Source organism: Lynx rufus, unplaced genomic scaffold (assembly GCF_022079265.1).
Source record: "Lynx rufus isolate CCGP_SWC_20201006 ecotype Redwood Valley unplaced genomic scaffold, mLynRuf1.p SCAF_3, whole genome shotgun sequence".
Taxonomy (NCBI): Eukaryota; Metazoa; Chordata; class Mammalia; order Carnivora; family Felidae; genus Lynx; species Lynx rufus.
In genome coordinates this window covers 130,705,006-130,729,541 of record NW_025814845.1, presented here as the reverse complement: position 1 = coordinate 130,729,541, position 24,536 = coordinate 130,705,006, and the positions used below count along the sequence as shown (strand labels likewise).

Sequence of the window (24,536 nt, the reverse complement as noted above, 5' to 3'; positions counted from 1 at the left end):
TTAACTGAATTGACTTGTTGTCAGGAGTAAGGGACGAGTTCAATGAGATGAAACAATATACCAGGTCAACTTCCCTGAAATTTCAGAGGAAGGAATTGTAGGGGCCAAGGGCAGCCTGCCCCAAGATGAGCCATTTGGCATGTAGACTGTTTGACCTGAAGGCAGTTGAGACCCTGTAGTCTCATGAGGAATTTTTGCCCTTCCCTTTACTACATAGGAAAATCTAAATTGGGGATTTTTTTTTTCCAGACTAAGGGTTAATAGAGATAAATTTTATCTCAGTGGCCCATCTGCATGGCAGGGCAAACATCTAATTATGAAACATTTGTTTTTCTTTGTATCACCCTGTGAAGTCCGTTCCTTTCCTCTTAAGTCTTAGACTAATACCCTCTTCTCTAATTCAGGATGACATATATGCCTCATTTTCCTGATTGTTTTTGGAATCCCGATGTCTGTGTGGATTCCCTGTATGTACGTTATTAAATTTGACTATCTCCTGTTCATCTATCTCATGTCAATTTGACTCTTGGTCCAGCTAGAAGGATCCTTAAAGGGACAGCATTTCTTGCTCCCTGACACCCTCTTCTCTGTATACCCCATGCTGAGAAGAATTCCTTAGGTAGGAATAGGAAGATCTTGAGGAATTCCGTAGCCAGCCCTAAAGTTAACACTATGTAGATCAGTTCAATGCATGAAAAATAAATATATAAAAAGACAATATGTGGCCTTCAGAAATATCAGCTGAAATGACTCACATTTTCAGGTAATAAAAATGAATTAGGTAAGTTAAATATTAAAGGTATTTTAACTATTGCTTTCAAGGCTTTTCAAGAGATGTGAAAATAATAAACCTTAGGTTAGTGACACAAAGGAACACATTTTTGGAAGGTGTTCTCAGGTCTGTGCATGTGTTTTTCAAGGTTTTGATGTTTTGCCAGTTTTTTCTACCATGGAATCAGAGCTTTGGTTTTTGGATCATTTCATGGAACAGCATGTTCTTTAAGTCCGATAATTCCTTATACAATGATTTAATTTGTATTTGTATGCTTCTTAATCTCCACGGTTCAAAGCCTGATTAATGTGTCTTCATGGAGCTTCTGGTCCTAGTGTTGGATGGGTAGTCAGTAATCACACCTGTTTTTGTAATTTTTGCTAATACAGTCACTTCAATACTTCAAAGCCAGGAATGAAGAATGCTTATGAGCCAAAACTGTTCTAAATGACCCATTAGATGATGTAGTTGAGAGACTAAAAGAAAAATTACCAGGTGTACTCACAACTGCAAAGAAAAGAAAAGACTCCCCCCATCCCCCCATTCCTGAAACCAGCCAGGGCGTGCTGGTTTTAGTCTGACCTAAAGGCAGGAACCAATCAAGTTCTGCTGAGTGGTTTGAAATAAAGGCGGGAACCAAACAAGTTCTGCTGAGCGTTCAAATTTAAATGTCAACCAATAACAGCTCTGTAACCTCAAAAAAATCCCTAACTTGTTTGTGCCTGTCTATAAAAGAAGCTGTAAGATCCTTGCTCGGGGCCTCTTAGCGTCACCGGCAACGAGTGCGCGGAGGACCGGGTTCGAACCTGCAATAAACGACCCTTGCCGCTTGGCTTTGACTCTGGACTCTGGTGGTTTGTTTTCAGGGGGGTCTCTCGAATCGGGGCATATCAGTAGTATTGGATCAATGGAAAAAATTCAATAGTTCAGATTCCTAAAGAGGTGACATTCAGATTTCCTTTGAATTTGCAAATCAATTATGAGTGTACTCACATAAAAAGTTACCATTTCTGTATCAAATTTGTTCAAATGTTTATCTTGTCATCAGAATTAATAAACAAATAAACAAAAATAGTCACACACACATAAACACCCACACACATATAGTCAAGCACTATATATATATATATATATATATATATATATAAATTATTTACTCTGTAAATAAATGGAAAGAAATGAGAAAGAATGAAGGATAATGCTTACTATTGATGGCTTAAGAATTAGAAGCATTAGGGTAAATCAACCCATTACCTATATTTATATTGGAATATATACAATTAAATAAAAATATGTTTTATTTCTGAGAAAACTTTATGAAAACAAGATTCACCTCTAATTCAGCCAAACTGATTAAAATAAAAACTAACTGGTCTCAAAAACAAAGACAGAAACAAAAAACTAACAAGTCTTACTGGCCACAGTCTGCACTTTATATATGACTGGGAGAGATTATCAGATTTTTTTATAAGAATAGGTCTACCATGACTTTGTCAAAGCTTCATCTACTTTGAGCAGTGAAAGATAATTTAAAGGCCATTTAGTAAAACTTTATTTTTCTATATCAGGAAACCTTTTATGTACTTTGCTTTGTTAGGGGAACAATGAAAAATTAAAACCTTAGCTAAAAAACAGTAATTAGTAAAGTAATAGGTTATTGGCCTCAGAAGCTCTGAAAGATTTTAAGATTCCCATGAAATTAGAGCTAAATATACTTTCCCATAGTCTCATTTAGTGGTAGATGGAGTCTATTACTTGAGCTGCATGTGTCTATTCCAAAACAGTTCACAATTCTTAAAAGCCTCTAGATATCACATTACAACATTGATCTTTTCTAGCCTACGTTCAGTTATATACTGAGTATTACTGATATCAAAGGAAACAGGAGAGAATGAGCCACTAATTCATTTGTTTGAATATTTGTTTGATTATCTTTTTTTGGTTGGAAAAAAAACAACAACAAAGAACAGAGTTATTAACTATGAGGACAATATAGTGTCATAGTTAATTGCCTAGATTCTTTAGTCGGACTGCTTTTGCCCCTACTATTTAGTAGTGGTGTCACATTGGACAGGTACTTGATTTTTTGAAGTGCAGTTTCATCACTTTTAAAATGGGAAAAATAGAATATTAAAAATATTACCTACCTCGCAGGTTTATTGTGAATAGCAAATTGCTAATGCAAATGTGTTGCTTAAAACAAGAGTGGCACAGGGGCGCCTGGGTGGCGCAGTCGGTTAAGCGTCCGACTTCAGCCAGGTCACGATCTCGCGGTCCATGAGTTCGAGCCCCGCGTCAGGCTCTGGGCTGATGGCTCAGAGCCTGGAGCCTGTTTCCGATTCTGTGTCTCCCTCTCTCTCTGCCCCTCCCCCGTTCATGCTCTGTCTCTCTCTGTCCCAAAAATAAATAAACGTTGAAAAAAAAAAAGTTTAAAACAAGAGTGGCACCCTGAAGTACTAAGAAACTGTTAGTTAATGCCCTTTTTGAAGTTGTTGCTGTTATTGCGGTTTTTACAATCAACCATTAACATGAGTCAACTCCTTGCATCCCAGATATGTCATAGGTCCACTGGCATTGCACGCATGACGATAAAAGCTGGAACACGGCAATTTAGAAGATTTCAACCAGCCTTGTCAGTTACTGCTTGGCAGGTTAACCTGAGCTCCAAATTCCCCATTTTACAATGGTGATAACATTGCCTGGCCCACTCTCCTAAACTAAGGTACAAGGAGAATCAAATGAGACGTGTTTGAAGGCTTCTCCATAAACCCTAAAGAGCTATACCACCGAGTTACTGATTGTATGGAATTAGTAACTAAATAAGGCAAAGACTCACATAAGAAGCACTCAGTGACAAGTGACAATCTGACAATCTCTTGACTTTGTTAGAGGCCAAGGGCAGGCTGCCCCAAGATGGACCACTTTGGCATAAACATTGTTTTGAGTAAAGAGCAAATGAAACCTGGGGCGCTTGGAGGGTTTTGTGGGTTAAGTGTCTGACTTCAGCTCAGGTCTTGATCTCGTGAGTTTGAGGCCCGCATTGGGCTTTGCCCTCAATGCAGAGTGCCGAGTGGGATTCTCTCACTCTCTCCCTCTCTTTCTGCCCCTCCTCCACACCCACACACACACTCTCTCTCTCTCTTAAAATAAATAAAACTTAAAAAAATATATATGTATAAGAACAAACAAAACCCAAAACCCAACAGATTCAGAAAAAGCTCTTTAGCTGTTCCCAACTGCCTGCAGGTACTAGAAAGAGAGCTATTAACAGAGATTCATCTTTATCTAAGATACTTATTTGTATAATAGGGGCACCCTTTGTTTTCCAAACATCTCTCAACTTCCTCCTAATGGTCTTTCTCATCTTTATATCCTTGGACTCCTGCCATCTCCTCACATAAGCCTCATGTTGCCTTACTGTCTTTGGGATTTCATGTCTATGTGGATTCCTCATATGTGTGAAATTCAATTTTTCTCCTATTAATGTGTCTTATGTCAGTTCAATTCTTAGTCCAGCTAGAAAGATCTTGAGGGCATAGTAAATTCTTTCTCCCCAACAGCGGCATCCACCTTTGACATTCATATTTGCTGTTCTTTAGCTTTTTGTTAAAAATAAAGTCCAAACATAATGGAATGATACAATAATGTTATGCATTTTTTAACAAACACAACATGAGTAAAAATAATGAAATGAAAGTAAATTGACCACTGATCCATTTACACAGAGAATAAGCTTTTTTTTTTCTGAATGAGTACTTTATCAGCAACATAAAAGGTTAAAATGTGATAAAATATTAATCATTTAATTGACATTTAAAGCAAAACAATTGCATTGAATGTAATCACAAGTATGTTTACAAAACCTAAGTATTTAATAAAATATCATTTAGAATGAATTTTGAATGCTCTTTAACTATGATTTCTGGTGTCTCCATATGATGGCTCCCCATATAACAAAGAACATCAAACTAGAACGAATAAACAAACAGTCCTAAACTGGTTTAATTAGATTCAAAGAGCTGGCAGTGATGTTTCACTTGAGAAGCATCAATACCTTATTGAAAAAATTAGAGTGCAAAACAACATTTGCTCTACTAGAATGATTTTAATGCTATTTAGTTTTTTTTTTTTAAATACATCTTGCCTCTAAATAGCCTTTGCCATTCACCTAGTACTTGCAAGCACATTATCCCCTTGTCTATGAGGGAGATGGGTTTGCTCATTTTAGATGTGAAGACCCAAGGGCGAAAAGGGTGAGGGACTCATACAATGATAAGGGCAATGGCTCTACTCATTGATCCCTTGGCAGATCATTGATTCCAAACCCATAGCTCTTTCCTTATGGCATCATTCTTTTCCTTTCTGTGTCTGGAGAAATCAACAATTGGTGTTTGTTTATTATAATGCCTAATAGAGTAGAAAGAAATCAAATCAAAAGAGAAGTTATCTGCAATGAGCTATGTAAATTGGAAGGAACTAACATAAACCTCACTTTTCTTGTCTTTAAAACAAAGACATTATAAATAGTAACTTTTATGCCTTTTGTAGGATTTTGGTAGGGATCAGATGAGTAAATTCAAAGAAATGCATTTTATATACAGTACAATTAATGCACGTTGTGTTTGCTCTCTTTATTATATGATTCTTTGAATGATATGAATGGTGAACATGAGTTTTCTTAACTCATGTTAAAATAAACTATGTACATTTTTATAAACACATTTCTTAAATGGATTGTAAATTCACATATGATGAGTATTTACTGTGCACCAAGCACTGTGATATGTCCTTTACATATATTATCATATTCCATCTCCACAATTGCCTTAAATCTTACAGCTTTAGACAGTTCAGTAACTGGTCCACAGTAGAACCAAATGCCAGCAGTCTTACATATCCCACTCTCCTATCTCCTTTGTGCTATTTTCTCACACGACAAAAGGGACTTTGTACATGTGAGTAAGTTAAGGATATTGATTTGGGGAGAGTCTCTTGGATTTTTCTGAGTAGGTCTAATGTAATCACAAAGGTTCTTATAAAAGAGAGACAAGAGCATCAGAGTCAGAGAAGATGTGGTGAGAGAGACAGAGGCGGGAGTGATTTGAGGCAAGAGCCATGAGCCAAGGAATGCAGGTGGCCCTACGTAAGGAAGAAAATGGATTCTTCTCTGGAACCCCTAGAAGGAATCCAACACTGCTGACACCTTGATTTTAGGACTTCTGACCTTCAGAACTGTAAGGAAAAAACTTTGTGTTTTAAGGCACTGAATTTTTGGTGATTTGTTAAAGCAGCAATAAAATACTAATACAGTTTTTTCAGTATCTTTTCTGAACCAAATTCTGAGATCTCTTGAAGACCTTGTTAGGGACTGAATGTTTATATCCCCTAAAATCCATATGTTGAAGCATTTCTTAATTCCCAATGTGATGGGATTAGGGCCCTTGGTAGGTGATTAGGTTTAGATGAGGCCATAAGTGTGGGGTCCTTATGAGGGGATTAGTGTCCTTATAAGAAGAGGAAGAGGTCAGCCATGTGAAGACACAACAAGAAAACAGGCATCTGTAAGCCAAGAAGAGAGACCTCACCAGGAACCAAATCTGTCAACACCTTGATCTTAGACTTCCTAGCTTCTAGAACTGTGAGAAGTATGATATTTAAGCCACCCCAGTCTATGGTATTTTGTTATGATAGCCTAAGATGACCAAGACAGACTTATAAGTTATATTTCTATACTGAGCTTTCAGAGATGTTGGTAATAATAGCACATCTTCCACTCTATTCCATGCATATCCTATCACTATGTGTATAGATCTCTTGTTCTGCCATTGGCTATGTTGTGTTTACTGAGAAAAGGATCATACTGATAGAGCTGATACATAATGTAGGACCACCGGTGGACCCCCTTCCCATGGTTAACCATAGCCTTCTTTGAAAGAATGATCTTTCCCCAGAATTATTGTCACAGAAATTGTTAGTCTTTCCATCAGTCCAAGTTCTGCATTGCAAGCAACATAAATTAGCTATGGCTAACTTAAACACAAAAGGAAACATACGAATACTGAGTAATTCACAGAATTACAAGGAAGACTGGAAAAATAGTGGGGAAAACATAAATTATGTGTAATTCTATTCATTTCCTGCATGAAGAGTGATCCAAGAGATATTGATTTGAGTCATCTGTATTGTATATATTACAAAAACATGTAGATTTGGGAACATTTCCTTTTTACAAGAAGATAAATAGTTTTATTTAATAGTTTTTCATCTGGGGAACTAAAAGATATATCTCTGCTCTTTGTGTTGGTAGCTGCCTTATAGGGTCTGAAGTTTTTTTTCCTGCCTGTTTTCTTAGAGCTCTCCCTTCCACTATTATCAAAATGGTCTGTTTCCCGACACTAATTAATTTTCCTTTTTTCTAAATTGCACTTGAACATCAGGAATATGTAGAGGGAGGTAGTTCATCCTGAGAGTTGAGCATAAGGTTTGAGAAAATGCCAACAGTGAAACTAGAAGGCTGGGAAAGGAAAAGGGGAGCAACATATGAAACTAATCATCTTGGGGGTAGGGAAAAAATCCCCAGAAGATGAGTCACATTTCAGTGATGAGTGTGAGAATAAAAATCAAAAGGCTATTTATCATGGGTTTAGCTAAAGATTCTGATAATGTATTTGAGAAAAAAATGCAGTGAAACCCCTGTAAACCAATTGATTGGCTTTTTTAGGTCTCAGTTCTACTATTTCATCTTCTGGTTCCTGACTTCCCTATTACTCTTTGGCACAGATTCTTACTATCTGTCATTTAGTCTTGGTCCCAAATATAATCTGATGGTGTATGGTTTAGCATTTTAAGGTCCCTTTTACTCTAGACTCAGTGTACTGGACTGTACATATCATCTGCCTAACATACTGAGCCTTGGAGAGCTAAGAATAACCAAGAGGGAAGGAATCCAAGGAAGCTGCATGTTCCTTACCTCTGTAAATACCACCATGGTCCAGAAAGTAGGGGAACTGTGAGTTGAAATGCTTACCAAGCAATCTACATAGTTAGAGAAATATTAGTTGTTAGCAGGTTTTTCCACCTGTTGGGTAAAACCTTAATAGTTACTCCAACACTTTGGGAAAGCTATAGTAGGTTATTGGGATTGAAAATGCTGATAAAAATCTCATGAGAAGTTTGTGTAAAATACAGATCTCTGGACCCCAATCCTGCTATTTAAACTGTTACGTCTGTGATTGTTTCCCTGGATTCTGCAAGTTTAACAAGCATCCTATTCCTCCAATGATTCTTTTATTTTGATGTTTATTTACTTTGAGAGAGAAAACAAGGGAGAGGCAGAGAGAGAAGAGAGGAAAGGAAAGAGAATCCCTAGCAGGCTTTGTGCTGCTAGCCCAGAGCCCAACGTGGGGCTCCAAAGGACGGTGAGATAATAACCTGAGCCAAAATCAAGAGTTGGATGCTTAACTGACTGAGCTACCCAGGCACCCACCTCCAATGATTCTAAAGCAAGTGGCCCACATTTAGGGTTCCACTGTCTTGTTCTCAGATGAAGTCTAATGCGTGGTACTCTTGGTCTCCTCTTATTCCTTGTCAAGGTTGAAAAATGAATGACATCCAATGTGCAGGGAACACCCTGTAAAAAAACTATAATACATTTTTAGACAGGTTGGATCAGCTACAAGAAAATTCTATACAGACTCTTTCCAGCTCTGGCAGTGATTGGCTCCAATTAGCGATTGCTTTGTAAGGCTCCTGCGTTTAGTGTAAAACATGTCCTGAAAAAAACTGCCCTCAGTGTGCTGGTGGGGAGAGAACCAGCATGTAAGAACTGATTGGTCAGAGCATCTGGCCAATGAACGCTTCCAGAGTACCCTCATAGCTCGTACTATAGCCAAAGAGTGGTGGCACCCACCATCCACATAAACAATGTATAAGAGACATTTCCTTGCCTTGACTCATTATTTCTTGTTAGGGGTGCCCTGTTCCCTCACCTGGGAACCACCAAGGTTTATAATAGGGAGTACGATTTTTGCTCTTAACTCACATGTGTTTCATCTTTCCCTGGAGACAAAGGGTTCTGGGCTCCTGTCCAGTAGGCTCAGCAGATGATGGGCAAAATCCAAACAGCACCATCAATGGTTGTCCTGATTTGGGAGAGGGAAAAGGGCACATCACGCTATCCCCACAGAGGCTTAGATGCATTGCCACATTAAGATTTTTCCTTCATTGTCACCTACTCTCAGTGCTACATGGCTTCCAGACTTGAAGATGGGCCTGATCTGGCCAAAAGCATCCAGTCTCCTGAGTATGTAGAACTGCCAAATGATTTGTGGCACAAAGTACAAAGCACTGCCTGATCCCAGGTACGTCTTCCGTAAATCTTTGTGCCAGGAACTGCACTGATCAACCAAGTGATCAATTTCTTCCCCTTCCTTGCAGTGAAGCTGGCCATGTCACTTCGTTTAAGCTAACAAAATGTGAACCAAAGGGACATGGGTACAACCTGCCACACAAACATTCCCATTTTCTTTCCCATCTGCCCAATGGGTATCCATGCTGAGGATGTTACTGAAGATGAGAAAGTTTTGTCTGTCCAGGCCCTGAATGAATGGTGAAGCACCACTCTTCCCCATCCCTAGTTTGGTGAGAGATAAATAGCTCATGTGGGCTACAAACATTCAGGGTTTTATTTATTTGAGGGTTAGCCTACCTTAAATAACACAGGACTAGCTGAGGGCCTTGCAGAGTGGATTACTCACCCTGGTAATAGGGTACCATATACAGCTTTCCCGGGAGAGGAACTTGAGGAAATTGTTTCCCCTATATTCTGTCCATCCAAATGAGTGTGGGACTGTGCCTTGTCCTTGTGTTACAAATTTGATTCCAGTTAAAGGACACCTGGGTGGCTCAGACCATTAAGTGTCCGACCTTGGCTCAGGTCGTAATATCACAGTTTGTGAGTTTGAGCCCCATGTTGGGCTCTGTGCTGACAGCTTGGAGCCTGCTTAAGATTCTGTGTGTCCCTCTTTCTCTGCACCTCCACCGCTCATGCTGTCTCTTTCTCTAAAAAATAAATAAACACTAAAAAAAAAAAAAAAAAAAAAAAAATTAAAAAAAGAACTTGGTTCCAGTTAAGAGGATTACTTTTCCGTAAACAGGAAGCAAAGGTGTAATCTGCGACTTTATCTGGTCTCAAAATCATCAGCCAGAAGGTTTGGCATGAGTCATAATATTCAAGATATTGACACAACAATCCTCTAGGGACCCCAAGCTGTGAATGTCTGTACTATTGGGCCAACTCCAAAACACAAACCTACCACCCTGTGCCATCTACAAAATAAATACAGCTCTCTCGTAGCAGAACGATGAGAGAACAGTATTAAAGTAAATCTCACTTTATAGAAGCTGTATTGCTGACAACTACATGCAGTTCTTAAGACCGTAAATCAAATCACATTTAGATGTACCAAGGGTAGATACTTAATGAAATCCTAAAATGAGCTAAGAGTTATAAAGGAAAGACTCTTTTGACACAGTGAACATTCCATCTTCTCATAATTTTCGTAAAGCAGGTTTGCTATCCTGGTGAAATATGCAAGAGCCACAGTCTCTAAAGCCCACTGGGTTTGGGAAGGTAATATAAAGTGATGAGGCAGTTTGGATACATTTAAGATAAAAGAGAGTGTTGGGGAATGCAGTGAACTAGTCAGTATTTTTCCAGCCCCAGTGAGGCCTCTGCTACTCAGGGACAGCCTTTCATCGACAGGATAGATTGTGGGCCAATAATGCCAAATACACTGAAATTCCTTAGCGAGATCTATAACTAGATTTTTATGCAAAATAATCTAATTTTTGAATTTTGGCATTCTGTCCTACCTTTGCCTACTTGCAAGCTAACAAGTCAGCCTGAGGCAGTTCCAACGATGCTGGCAGAAAACTCCAGATTCAGGAGAGTGACTAAGGACTGTATTATTCACAGCAATAGCGATAGCCAGTTTCCTGAGTCCCAATTCCCACAGGGTGATGCAAAGTGGGCCAGGAGACACCTGTGTATGCAGTGGGTTAAAAGATAGGAGCCTTGACCTTAGGGAACCTAAGTGTTTTATCCTGAACTGTAAGGGTGCCTCCCTTTGCTCCAGAGGGAGATACTATCTGTGTCTTCCAAAGTAGTTTGCTATACAAACATCCTTGAAAAAGATAGTGTGGAAAAAGACACTCAGAGCCTCTGGTCATAAGACCCACACCAATATGAGGGGTCCATGGAAAATGATCTCCCAACAATATTCATCCTTTGTTTCTACACCATCCTGGATTCTGGTGAATTTTATAAGTATAGCACTCTGATTAATCTAATTGAAAGAGCTGACTCCAAATCCGTTCAATTTGGCTCATACAATAGTTAATTATAGCTAGTGTCAACAGCCCTTGGGCAACAGAATGAGGCCATGATGAAGTACTGACCTCAACCTTGCCCCAGAGTCCCAGACAGCTGAACAAGCCCCCAAAACCACCAGGTCTAATTTAGAAGGCCAGGTGGCTTTCCTGTCAGGTTTTTGTAGTGACCTCTCCACTCGGTTATGTTAGAGATTGCATAGACTCCACTTTGACCTGCAAGGGGAAAGTCTACGGCAATATTATCATCATTCACAATCACCCAGACCAGTCAGTTGAGGCTGAGTGTAATGCCTTAGAGGGCCTAGGTAGTGTCTTTGACTTCAGCTAAAGGCGGGGAAATTTTAATTGCACCATTCTAACTGTATGACTCCCATCACAGGAACAACTGCTTGCAGTGTATGCATAAATAACCAGTCAGTTATTCCTCCAGGAAGCTTCCCTGAGTAATCAAGGATGGCCCCACTCTGGAGAGATCTCTGTAGCTGTGTGCAGTTGTTTACTCTGGGTGTTGCATTAAACATTTGAAGGTCTCCTATTCCTTCCTTGTTCCTCCATACCCCTACAGTACAAATCACTTGTTTTCAGAATGAAGGAAAATTAATGCTGTGCATCCACACAGGGAATACGGTCCCAGGTCGCATGTGGTGTCCCCAGAAAGGAAATGGAGTTGTTTACCATTCCTGGGATCTCTCAAGTGGATCCTGCTTTATTCGGGAGCACGGGTTGATAATGCCTCGTCTGCTGCTTCCCAGCAAGCTAGCAGACATTGGAGTGCCCAGTTCTGTTTCAGTACATGAGTCTAGTCTTTGTTCGTGGAGGCACTGGGGGCAGATGGCCCAAGCTGTGCTGTGGACCCATGCCACCAGCCAATGGTATTCATTGGGTCCATGAAATGACTGAGCAACAGTCACAGGAGTGGGGTGGAGAACACAGGTAGTTTGTGTAGGATACACACGTGCTACAGCCATCTCCTGTCTGATAGATTCAGTAAAGTTAAGGGAGTAGTAATTAATTCGTGTTCAGAGTTGTTTCACAGGAAATGGCAGGCCAGTAATCAGCAAAAGTTAAGGCATTTAAAACAGGTTAGAGCCATATTAGAGCATTTTCTTGTATGAGAAAGGATCCAGGAGTGGCTCTGGATGATAAAGATCATCAATATTCTTCCCTCTGCCACATCTCCTGGGGTTCAAAGTGTTTGCCCCCCGGGTGCCAGGGTTATTGCTCCTGCTTCACCACCATGAATTTGGGTCTTATTTCAGTAGTTATGACTTCATCTTTTTAAAATCTTTCTCTAATTGCACCCAGACCATTTATCTAGAAAGGTTAGATGGTGAAAGACAAGGGCATTTTTTAATGAAATTTAGAAAAATGGATTGAGTTCCCCACTTTGGCCTATCTGGGGACTCAACAAAAATTACAGTCAATCAAGAGGTCATCCTTATGATTTAGGACCATGTTAACACAACAAGGGAATCCAAGTGGCTAAACTCAAAATTAAGTCTGAATTTTCTAGGTCCCATTGTATATGGGGTGCCAACCTAGAGGCTGGAGAGCTATGCTGGCCTGGGATTTTCTGTTAGGAACAGAAAGAAGCATCATGTCCAGGAAAAGTCAGAGCAAAATCCCAAATTTTTAAATTCGGTCTACTTAACAGCTCTTTATCCCTTTCATTCTGTTCATTATCCAAGAAGCAGCCTAGAAGAGATGATTCCTTTCTTCAGACAACTGCATTCAGTAATCAAACTTTCTTATTAAGGAAGGTGATGGGAATACTGTCAAAAAAAATTGTAGTCAATTTTTGAGAAGCTCATTCTAGTCATCAATGATACAAGTATTTGAGGATGGTAGGAAGTATGGAGGTGAAAATTTGAGTATCAGGGGCACCTGGGTGGCTCAGTTGGTTGAGCATCCGACTTCAGCTCAGGTCATGATCTCACAGCTCATGAGTTCGAGCCCCGCGTCAGGCTCTGTGCTGACAGCTTGGAGCCTGGAGCCTGCTTCAGATTCTGTGCCTCCCTCTCTCTCTCTGCCCCAGCCCACTTGCATTCTGTCTCTGTCTCTCTCAAAAATAAATAAACATTAAAAAAAACTTTTTTAAGAAAATTTGAGTTTCAGCACATTGGTGAGTGGCTTTTGCACTAAAAACTACAGCATTGTTAGACTGCAAATGTTCCAAGAAACCTAAAACAATACAGAGCTTATGTGCAAGGACTACAATGCTTCAAGAAAGGGCCAAAGGTCTGAAACACATTGTTATGCCTGACCTATGATGGCAAATGTGTTGCTATGTTAGCTACAGTGATGAATCCAGGGTAGTGATGGTGGAAATCTGAATGGTGCAGTTTCATTCAGTCCCTGCATTCCATCCCGTGTCGTTAGAGAACAGATCCTCATCGCAGGCATTTACATGAATGATTCAGCAATTGTCATTTGTTTTGAGTGTTCATGGCCCCAGAGAGGGGTGTCTTTAGTCTGCTAATATGTAGCCGTCCAAAGAGCCAGGACATTAGCAACAGCCCAAGAATAAGTAAAAATATAACAGGACACCAATGGGTTTTAGCTTAGCTGAACCATCAGTGAACCAGGCCCAGACAGGTGGGAAACCTCGTCACCCAATGCCTCCACTGAGCCAGTAGCTTTCCTTTAAGCAGCAGAGTAGGGTATAAAGTTTACCCCACAGCGACAGCTGTCATTTTTTCTTATAAAGCAGAGATGCTGCTTGTGTGAAGCTCGCTGCCTGCTTGAATATCCTGTTTCTATTTACCTAGTGAAGCTTGTGGACCATTCCCACCTTGTTAATTATTGAGGCTGAGTCAACCCACCCTGAAATGGAAATATCAGACTGGACAGTCACAAGACCCTTATGAGTAAGGCATTCAGTTTTGACAAGAGTCTAATAGCATGCTGCCCTTCCTTCCTACCTTCCTTCCTTCCTTCCTTCCTTCCTTCCTTCCTTCCTTTTCCTTCCTTCCTTCCTTCCTTCCTTCCTTCCTTCCTTCCTTCCAGAATTCCTTCTGGCATTTAGGGAAAAAGGAAGCACAAGCATATAACACATCAAATCTTAATATACATTCAGATATTGATGTGACAACAATGCACTGAATTAATCTAAAAGGCCCCAAACACAAGGTATGTCTGCCTTCCTTCTCCACTATGATTCCTGCCTAAATCCCATTAATTTAATTCACTGCCCCATCCCACCAAAGACAGCTAGGATGATGATGTGTATACAACAGAGGTATACAATTTGATTTCCTTCCTTCCTCCTCCCCAAAGGCCTCCCAGCTCCAGATATTTAGGCAAGAGCTTATTACCTTTGATTTTCCTTGGCCCACCCCTAATTGTCTTTCTCCTTAACGCAATTGAGGTCAGAGTAGAGAAGAAAGGGTAGGTCAAGGGGTATAGAGGCCAAGAGTGGCTCTAATCCACTAAGCAAGGAACATCTGCTATTAGTTTGGAGCACATGGTGGTAGCTCATGGATTGACAAAATGAACTTCCAAAGTCTTTGACTCCGCACAACACTCTAGCAGGTGGACATCCCTTGATTCAGCAGCCACAGCAACATTGTATTCCAACTGGGGGCTTGAGGTTTGCTGGCTTTAGCTGACAAGTGATTGACTTAGACAACAGCAACTTCTTAAGGAGATCACCTTAGTCCGGGGAAATTGCCTCATTACTAAGAAAATATCTTTAAATTCTTGCCCAATTTAAATGTAAGGTCTAGGGGAGTTTTCCAAGGCTGCAGGTCTACCTTCAATAATTGATCTATTTCAGTCTCTCGTTCTCCAGTGAGTCACTTTGAGCAGCATTGTAAATCCAATTCAGAGCATTAAAAGTCCAAATATAGGCCAATGTCTGTATTAGCTGCTAGGATTGCTGAAACAAGTATCTGGGTGGCTTAAACATTACAAATTTATTGTCTGTACTGGGTACAGAAGACAAGAAGTCCAAGATCAAGGTGTCAGAAGAGTTGGTTCCTTGTGAGGCTGTGGGAAAGAATCTGTCCTATGCCTCTCACCTAGCTTCTAGTTTTTCTTGGCAATAATTCATTTCCTTGGACTTGTAGAGTCATCACCTTGATCTCTGCCTTAATCTTCATATGGCATTTTCCCTGTGTTGTCTGTGTCTAAATTTCCCCTTTTTATAAGGTTATCAGTCAAATTGGGTTAGGGGCCTAACTGCTCTAGTATGACCTCATCTTAACTAGTTATATCTGTTCCAACCTCATTCCCAAATAAGGTCACATTCTGATGTAGTGGGACTAGAACTTCAACACATGAGTTTGGGGTAATACAGTCCAACCCATAACAATGCCTTACTATAGTTTCCCATGGGAGTTTGTCTGTTTCAGGGAAATCTCCCCAAAAGAACCAAGCTCCCCTATGGCAGCCAGGACTATTGAAAAGAACATCAAGAACTTTAACTGTCATCTCTGAAGAGATCTAAGGTTAGCATGAAAGATTGCAGGAAGGGTTAAGCCTTAAGACTTCCCTCTACTGCCATCCTTCCTTCACGAGCATTGTGCATCCAGCATGCTCCTCTCCCAAGTGAGCAATCTGAAATTTTAATAATTCACCTGGTTTATGCAGATTTCCTTCCTTTGCTTTGAGTGTAAATGTGTATCTCGGTAACTATTGTCTGAAAAGGGTAGGAAACTTCTTTCAACCTGGGATTGTTCTTTCTACCATTTATGATATTGAGGTAGACTTGGGGCTGGCAGCCTGACTGGAGAGGAAGTCTTCTCCCCCAGGGGAGTGTAAGCAACAATCAAGCTGCTGCTCAGGCAACTGGCTTTGAACCTTCTTTCTGATACTTGACATGCAAATTCCTCTCTAATTCTTCCTCACTAGCAGACAACAAAATGGAGGACCATTTATCACCCTGCCGAACATACAATTTGGTCACCATCCTTGCCCTTGATTCCTACAGACTCGTCCCTCAAACCTTGTTAAATCAGCCCACAAGACCCTCATACCCTCTCTTCCAGGAAGCCATGTCTCTGTCAACATTCATCCTCTTTGCCAAAACTGTTGATAACTATGAGGAGTGAGATTTTACACCATTTGCAAATTAACAAGTTAAAATGCCACAGTTATGTGGATGCAGCCAGAAGACACAAGATTCCTGGGTCAGAGATTAAAGACTTCATTTCTCACAACTATGATAGCAGACAGAGAACATCAGCTTTATCTTGCACTGGTTCCCTGGGTCCCAACTTCCACAGGACAAAGTGGAGAGAACCCCTGTACACACAGCGAGTTGCATTATAAAAAAGAAGCCCTGAGCTTAGGAACAGAAATTTTTATAATGGCCACTAAATATGCCTGTCTTTTTGCTCAAGGGAAACATCATCTCTATTTTCTAAGATGATTTCTTATACAAGCATCCTGAAAATATAGTGTAGAACAAAGTCAATCTGTACTCCTGTTTCTCTACAAAATATAAAGGCAGTGATGGAAAGCATTTTTTTTTTGTTTTTTGTTTTTTAGCAGATTATAGCTAAAACAAATTGTCCCTAGAGCTTATGCTACTAACCATTACACTTGGGTAGTCAGAGCACAGTTTTATTCTTAAGTTTAGGTTTAAAAAATAATTTGATATTATGGGTGACTTGAAAAACTTGGATGTGAGTTCTGTTGAAAATAAAAGCATTACATACCTAATGAAATGTATCTTGGTTACATTAGTACCATCATTAACTGTAACTTTTTGAAAAGGGATAATAGCTGTCAGTCCTGTTTTTCCACACTCTTGTGTTGGAGGTTCCCTCTATCTGTAGCAGCAAGACCTACATGAGAACAAATGTGTTTGTGCTACTTGAAACAGCATTGCTTTCACTTGATTCAACAGTTCATTTTTCTTTTTAGACAGCACTAGTTTTAAATTTTAAAAAGGTTTTTATTTAACATTTGTTACAATATTTATGTGGCAGCACAAACAAGCTTCTGAGACACAGGATAACTTTTTGATAGACTTTGCAACTCTGCCAGAGGCAGAACTCAAAATAAATGTGTTATTTAAAATATCACCTGTGAAAGTAATAATAAAAGGAGTGTTGTTAGTATCAAGGTTTTCAATGCAAGGTCCAACAGTGATTCTATTTCACATAGAGGAGAAGTGAAAAGAAGAACTTAAATTAGAAAAAAAAAATTGGGATACCTCTAGCATACACATTTACCAAAAACTAGAGAAAAATAGGTTGAGAGATATGTTAAATATTGGCTGAAAAGAAACTTTAGTTGCCTATATGTGAAGCCCCATGAATTATTCTACAGAATAGTACCAAATAAACTAATTCCCTTTATTCCTCAAAAATCAAAAGTGGTTTCATCTAAACCAAAAGTCACTGATTTCTCCTGGTTGTACACTTCTCATTTCAAACATTATTTACTATTTTTTCCTCTCTTCTAATAAGTTCTCAGTTTGAGGATTATGCTACCTAACAAGAGTGGCCTAGGAACAGAATCCAGGGAGCCCTCTGGAAATACAGGTAAGTCTAGGGTATAAGGTCATATGCACATTTTTGGAAGGATGATGGTCTGTATCTATCATCTTTTATCTAGTTCTCATAGTGATACAGAAAATGAAGACCCACTAGCCTATTGCAGCAGTTTCCAAAGTAAAATATAAAGATGATTGATTCACTTGGGTTAAGTGAAGAAAATATTAGAATTTTTATTTATATTCATGCTCATTCAGAAAATAAAATAAGCTTTACCACTATACCATAGTATATCAGAGTGAGGGTAGCATATTATGTTTATAAATCATTAATCTTTGTAATATTTACATTTATGCTTATGTATTGATAATATACTGTCCATGTACCAAAATATCTTACTAATATTGTACAGGACTCCAAAGATTGAAGAACACTGCTCTAGATTAGTGAATGTTAAGTTGTCATAAGATTTTGCAAGGCATCTTTAATTAACATGTGGGAGGAGGTGAAGGAACAGTATATTCTCAAATACTAATATATTTTTATTCACTTCAAATTTCCAAGACACAAGTTGTTTGGGGAAAAAGTCAGCTTATTGTAACCGAACTGTGCCTAGATGCTGCATATCCCTGCTTCACTGGTCATCACTCTCTCTGAAGACACAGAATTCCGTGACCATTATCACTATAACTTTCTCGACCAGTTCAGTTTTGCCCCTTCCATTCTGCAATGTATTATGTGGGCTTGTCCAACTCCTGTAACTGTATGTTTGTTTCACTGTGCTTTAATTTTCTCTGAGACTACCTCAGAGTTCCTTCTTCAATACAAATGGATTTGGCAACATTTCAGATGTAACAAACATCTTAGCAGCTACTTTAAGGTTTAGACATTATGCAAAGTCATTTTTCTGCCAAGCAAATTTCTTCACAATCTGTAAGGTTTATTTGCAATGTAATATTTTGACATTAAATACTAAAAAAAAAAAAGGAAAAGTAGCACAACTTTATCCAAAATCTTCTACCAGAATATCTGAAAAGTCCTAGATCTGCCATTTAAATTTTGTCCTGATTTCTACCCTGGTATTTAAATCTAAATTATTAACACTTTCCTGAAATGTAAATTCACTATGATGAAAAAGAATCTGTACTGATGATAAAAGAAGCCTGGCTTTTAGAATATCACCTTTTTTCTCCTTTTGCTTAGTTTGTTTTTATTCTTTTTAAATCAGAATCTATGCATTTATAAAACCTATGCTTTTTTGTTTGCTTTTTGTTTTTGTTTTGTTTTGTTTTTTCAGGCATTGAATAGAAAAAATGGGGGTAGGTAGGGGAAGAGCTTTGAATGAAAAACTGTGTAGATTGTGTGAGTTAGTCAAAACAGATGTAGGTGTGACAGGTTCAGAGCAAAGCTGCTTCACAGGAAATGTATAGATGGCAACAAAATGTAAAATGTTTGAGGTGCTTTAAAGTAACAATACCAAATGAGTGCATATCAACAACACAATAAAAGAAGCACTTAAAAGAAAGTTTGCACTTTATGTCAAACCTGGAAGCAGTGGTGGCTAAGAGCAGAAGGCTGAGTGCAACCAAGACTCCCAAGGACTAATTACTTCCATAAGCTTATGCTTTTCGGGACAGGAGTGATGCTTCCCCTTCTCACTAGAGGATGCAAAGATTTCCCAGGCTTTCGGAAGAATCCTAACCGCAAATGTACATTTTTAACACTGTAAACTTTGATTAAAAGTTACATTTTGGTGTTCTCTGCTCAATAAAGCAAGCTGTCCCTGCTTTTAGCCTGTATTTAGACAAGAGGATTGAACTTATCTAGGGTCTCTGTAGCACTCAGTTCTTGCACTGCAGAAGATAAGTCCTTCAACAAAGGAATTGCAACACCTTTTGCCTAGCTCCTTCCAGTACTGCCCTCCCACCCACAGGGCCCGGCCGTATCCCCCAATCCTTCCACCTTTCAAATCTGCCTTTGTGTAACTTTCCATGTACAGCCATCTAATGAGTGAAATACCACCAAAGTGCGCAATCAGGCAAAACATGTTTTATGTTGTATTGTTCAGTGAAAGATAATGACCTCTCAAGCCACCCCAATGAATGTGTATGAGAGATTCCTTTTCACTTTTTTTTTTTTTTGAGAGAGAAAAAGAATGCATGAGCAAGAGAGGGGAAGATGGAGAGGGAGAGAGAGAGAGCCTTAAGCAGGCTCCTTGCCCAGCACGGAGCCCAGTGAGGGGCTGGATCTCACAACCTTGAGATGATGACCTGAGCTGAAATCAAGAGTCATATGTTTAGCTGACTGAGCACCCAGGCACCTCTTCTTTTCACTTTTTAATAGTGATTTATCCAGGTAAAATCCACATGCTTAAAACTACTACAATAATTCATTAACTTATTTTTTTTGGGACTACTAACTCTTGCTTTAACAGGGATTTGAAAATTGCTTTAAAGCATTGTATAGCCCTAGACTTCATTGGGGCTTTGCATGTAAAACTCCAGTTTGGCACTTTCCCAGCTGGGGAGTCTCAGGGAGCCATGTCTATACCCCAGACACTATGTGGAGTAAACACTCCCCTTCGTTCACCTCTTCAGCTTGCTGGGCCCACCAGAGAACATCCTGTTCCATCCTAGGACTGCTTTTAACTTAACCATAGGACAAGACTGGAGAGGTCAGCCTTGGCATGACAGGCAATATGACGGATAAGTGATTTGGAGAAAAAGTTAAAAAATATTGAAGTAACTTTTCCTTCCTTTCCACCAAAGGTTCTGAAGGACTAATGGCCTTTAGAGTAATATGAAATTCCAATGCCTGACGCACCAGTTCATAACTACGTGTACACACCCAGGAAAAGGTATCTTTTGAGATACAGAAAGAATAAGAAGCCACATATGGAGACAGTAAAACCAGAACTGAAGGAACAGTTCCTGGCATTCCTGGAGTTAGGAGAAGCAGGCTGACTGGGAAGCCCTCTTGGGACCCACATTACTTTTTAGAATAGTTGAACTGGCAACAATATTCAGAAGCGTTAGCCCCCAACCCCGTCATAGGCCCTCTCTGTCCATTTTTTCCTTTATCCTTAGTTCCACTCCTAACCTCAGAGGTGCTAGTTTGATCCCTTACTTTCCTTGAAAACTTACTCTCTTGGGTCTCTGGTTTCCATCAGTGGTCTGGATCTGAAAATGTCTCCATAACCACTACCCTCCAAAATGGATAAGAAAGAGAGACAAAAGGGACTCCTTAACGTGCTTGCCATCCACGCTGTGAATTTTGAACACACTCTATCATGGAAATGTATGTTCATCTTACTTATAATCCACAAGGTAATCTTTTGTAATTAATGTGCTTTTGTAGGCTGGGCTGGGTATCACAGATGATTTCATTTCTCCATGAAAATACATTTCTGATAACTTTTTATTTGGGTAAAATGTCAAACTTATGGAGTAGTTACAGGAATAGTCCAAGGAATTCCCATATAGCTTTTACTCACATTGTTTACATTGTCTTCCATTGGTTCTATGTTTGTGTATACCAAGAAAATACTTTTGAATTTTAATTAACTTACAAACTTAGAACATGAATTATTAAAAGATTGGGGTGTGTTTAAAAATTTGATAAAGAAAACATTTTATTCTATGCTTTTTAATTTCCTTTAATCCCTTAATTCTTATTATTTCGCTATAATGAGGGTTCATTCCAAAATTCTGTTTTCCCAAGACCTGTGATACTTTCCAATAATAGGATTGGTATTTAGTGAGATATAATCAGTGCTTCAAGATGTTGGGATATCATTTAATAAATGATAATCATTGCCATATCTGTAGTAGAAAACTGGGGATGCTAGAGGTCAATGAATGGTGACTTTTTTATTCCTGAGGTCACCAGGCTAGTGTATCAATGACTGCTAATACTGATTTAAATATTGCAATGTTCATCTTTCTCCTGCTTTGAAACTGAGATCTTTTAAAAATCAAATCCTTGGGGTGCCTGGGTGGCGCAGTCGGTTAAGCGTCCGACTTCAGCCAGGTCACGATCTTGCGGTCCGTGAGTTCGAGCCCCGCGTCGGGCTCTGGGCTGATGGCTCAGAGCCTGGAGCCTGTTTCCGATTCTGTGTCTCCCTCTCTCTCTGCCCCTCCCCCGTTCATGCTCTGTCTCTCTCTGTCCCAAAAATAAATAAACGTTGAAAAAAAAAAAATCAAATCCTTATCCAAAACCAAACTCTGTAGATTACTCTCTTCTTCAGAGAGCTTAGGCTAATGTCATTAAAAATAAAAGTTCCGGCTCCAGAAAAATGTTTAGGAATTTCCATAATGAAGTCGCAGCATCATTTTCATCAATACTAACATTCTCTTTAAAAAATAACATTGTGATATCTCAGAATAGAAAAATTCACGGATGTGTACTTGATTAGACAAAAAAACTTGATGATTCTTAGGATATACATACACACCAAAGTGTCCAACACACATACTTAAAAAATAAGCTATTAGCAAAAAGAACAAGTCTCATTTCCCACTTCTGAACTTAAATTTCTCACTGGAACTTTATAGAGCTCAACATGGCAATGCAGAATGGCTGCTGAAATAGATCCAAATCACTCTACGTGTGTGTGTGTGTGTGTGTGTGTGTGTGTGTTTAAATGTTTTACGTCTGTACTTCATGGTATATTCCCTGATCCTTACATTACTCCCATGTTACTTCTAATTAAATTAGAATGATATTACTGCATTTTTATACTGGCTATAAGCCTCTTGTATCCTGGATATTATGACATAAAACGAATTAATAGGAATTAAATTGCTAATATGAATGAAAATAGCCTTTACCAAAGTGCAGAATAATGTCAAACAAAAGTCGATATTTATTGATATGACACATTATGTTATGGCAGATATTTTTATAAAACAGTCTTTGATATTTATAGATGAACTATTTTATATTCATATTGCATCTAACCCATAATTGCTTATCTTCTTAAAAAATGGAGAAGAAACAGTGCAACAGAAAAAACACTCAACCTATTTTGTTATCTATGCCAACAGTTAAATGAAGAAATGTAAGAAAAGGCAGACTTGAAAGGTTCAAAGAGCTTATGGTATCAAAGACTATCATTTCTATTCAGAAAGCTTTTTTAAGGCAACACTATCACAAATACACTTTAACAACCATTCCACTAGGGCACAGACTGCAGGTAACCCCATCAGTTTGTGCAAGTCAGGTCACTACAATTACCGGATATATGTACAAGGTGCTGAGTTTTGAGTACAGGTAATAAGTGTTTGTTATAGTAACAGAAATATCCCCCAAATGTCATTTTTGAGGCTTCTTTCCTTTTTTTTTTTCTCTGAAGGCTTGAAGTATTGAAGTGAATACATTTTTGTCATGTTAAATGGAAGAAAAAGTAGATGGTGACTTAGCTCCTGAAATTTGAATATTGTTCTTAGTCATCTGCAATCTTAAAGTGCTTTCAGAGATTCCACACATGCTCGTAGGAGTCAAAACCCAAGCCTAATACCCGGGTTTACATTTTGCTAATCTATTCCTGAGGCTTTGCCTAAAAAATTGGCATTGCCATCTTCAACATCTTTCTTTTGGAACCATGGTTTTGAATTTGTTCCTTGTTGATAAGCTTCCAGAAAATGACAGATTCCAGGAATTTCACTGGGGAAGTTTGGTGGGAGTTCCTCCCTTGATCGAGGGGTAAACACAAAACCAGGACAGTCTTTGAGTAATCTGAAAAGATTAAGATAAAAATATCAATATTAAAATCTATTACCGATATAACTGTCTACGCAAGAAAAGACAACCTAAAAATGAATATTCCTGAAAATACAGATCTTCCTTGACTTATGATGGGTTACATCTTAATACATTGAAAATATCATGAACTGAAAATATCATGAGTTGAAAATGCATTTAGTACACATAATATACAGAACATCATAGCTTAGCCTCGCCTGCCTTAATGTCCTCAGAACACTTACATTAGCCTGCAGTTTGGCAAAATTCTCTAACACACAGCCTGTTTTAGAATAAGCGTTTATTATCTCATGTAATTTATCAAATATTTTATTGAAAGTGACAAACAATGATTGTGCGAGTGCAGAATGGTTGTAAGTGTATGGGTTGTTTATACCCCTGTTTGCGAACGTGGGTCATGTGGCATACTGGTAAACCAGAGAAAAAATCAAAATTCAAAATTCAAACTATGGTTTGTGCTAAATGCATGTAGGTTTTGTACCATGGTAAAGTTGAAATTTCGTTAAGTTGCATCATTGAAAGCTGAGGACTGTCTGTATTAATAAAGCAGCCATTTTCAGTATGATTGACAGATCTTAATGATGTTAACAAACATCTTCACAGAAGAACAATGAAGAATCAGTTCACAAGAACTAAAACAATTCTACCAAATAATATATTCACTCTTATTAGGAAAAGTAATTATAAAATATTTTTGTAAAGATATAATCAATAACTCATTTAACCATGAATTCACAGTACTGGGAGAAAATGCAAAATAACCCAAAAGTCTAATAATAGCAAGAAAACCCCAAGCCCATGCAGAAACATAATGTTATAGAATAAGGCTTCCTAAGTTGAAAGAGAAATAACATTGTCCCTTTAGCAATTCATTCCTTTTGTAAATACTATTGAGAAGCAATCAAGGGCAATAAATTATAGAAGAAAAATTCTATATAAGGTACATGCCAATAATGTGAGAATAACATTTGAATCTCAATAGAATTTATATGAATTCTAGGTTAGTAGGACTAAAAGGAGATTTAATTGTACAAATTGACACTCTTCTTAACTATCTGGTATTTGAAATATTTCTTTTTCTATCTATCTACCAAATTTTATTATTTACTACTATCTGTCCAGTACAGTAAAGTCATTTTAGTTATTTATTTTTAATTTGTTTTAAC

The 24,536-nt window shown here is 38.6% G+C and overlaps 1 protein-coding gene across 9 annotated transcripts in view; it reads right to left on the bottom strand.

Moving 5' to 3' along the window:
• Positions 1-22,448: 22,448 nt before the first annotated feature.
• Positions 22,449-24,536, bottom strand: part of GUCY1A1 (guanylate cyclase 1 soluble subunit alpha 1) — a 62,776-nt gene continuing 60,688 nt past the window's right edge. For 8 of the 9 annotated variants that reach the window (XM_047090681.1, XM_047090683.1, XM_047090682.1 and 5 more), the window contains one exon: positions 22,449-23,343. In XM_047090681.1, coding sequence (XP_046946637.1) covers positions 23,142-23,343 — 202 coding nt within the window. In that variant the 3' untranslated portion in view covers positions 22,449-23,141. The remainder of the gene's footprint in view (positions 23,344-24,536) is intronic. The other variant, XM_047090690.1, reaches the window with a different exon arrangement.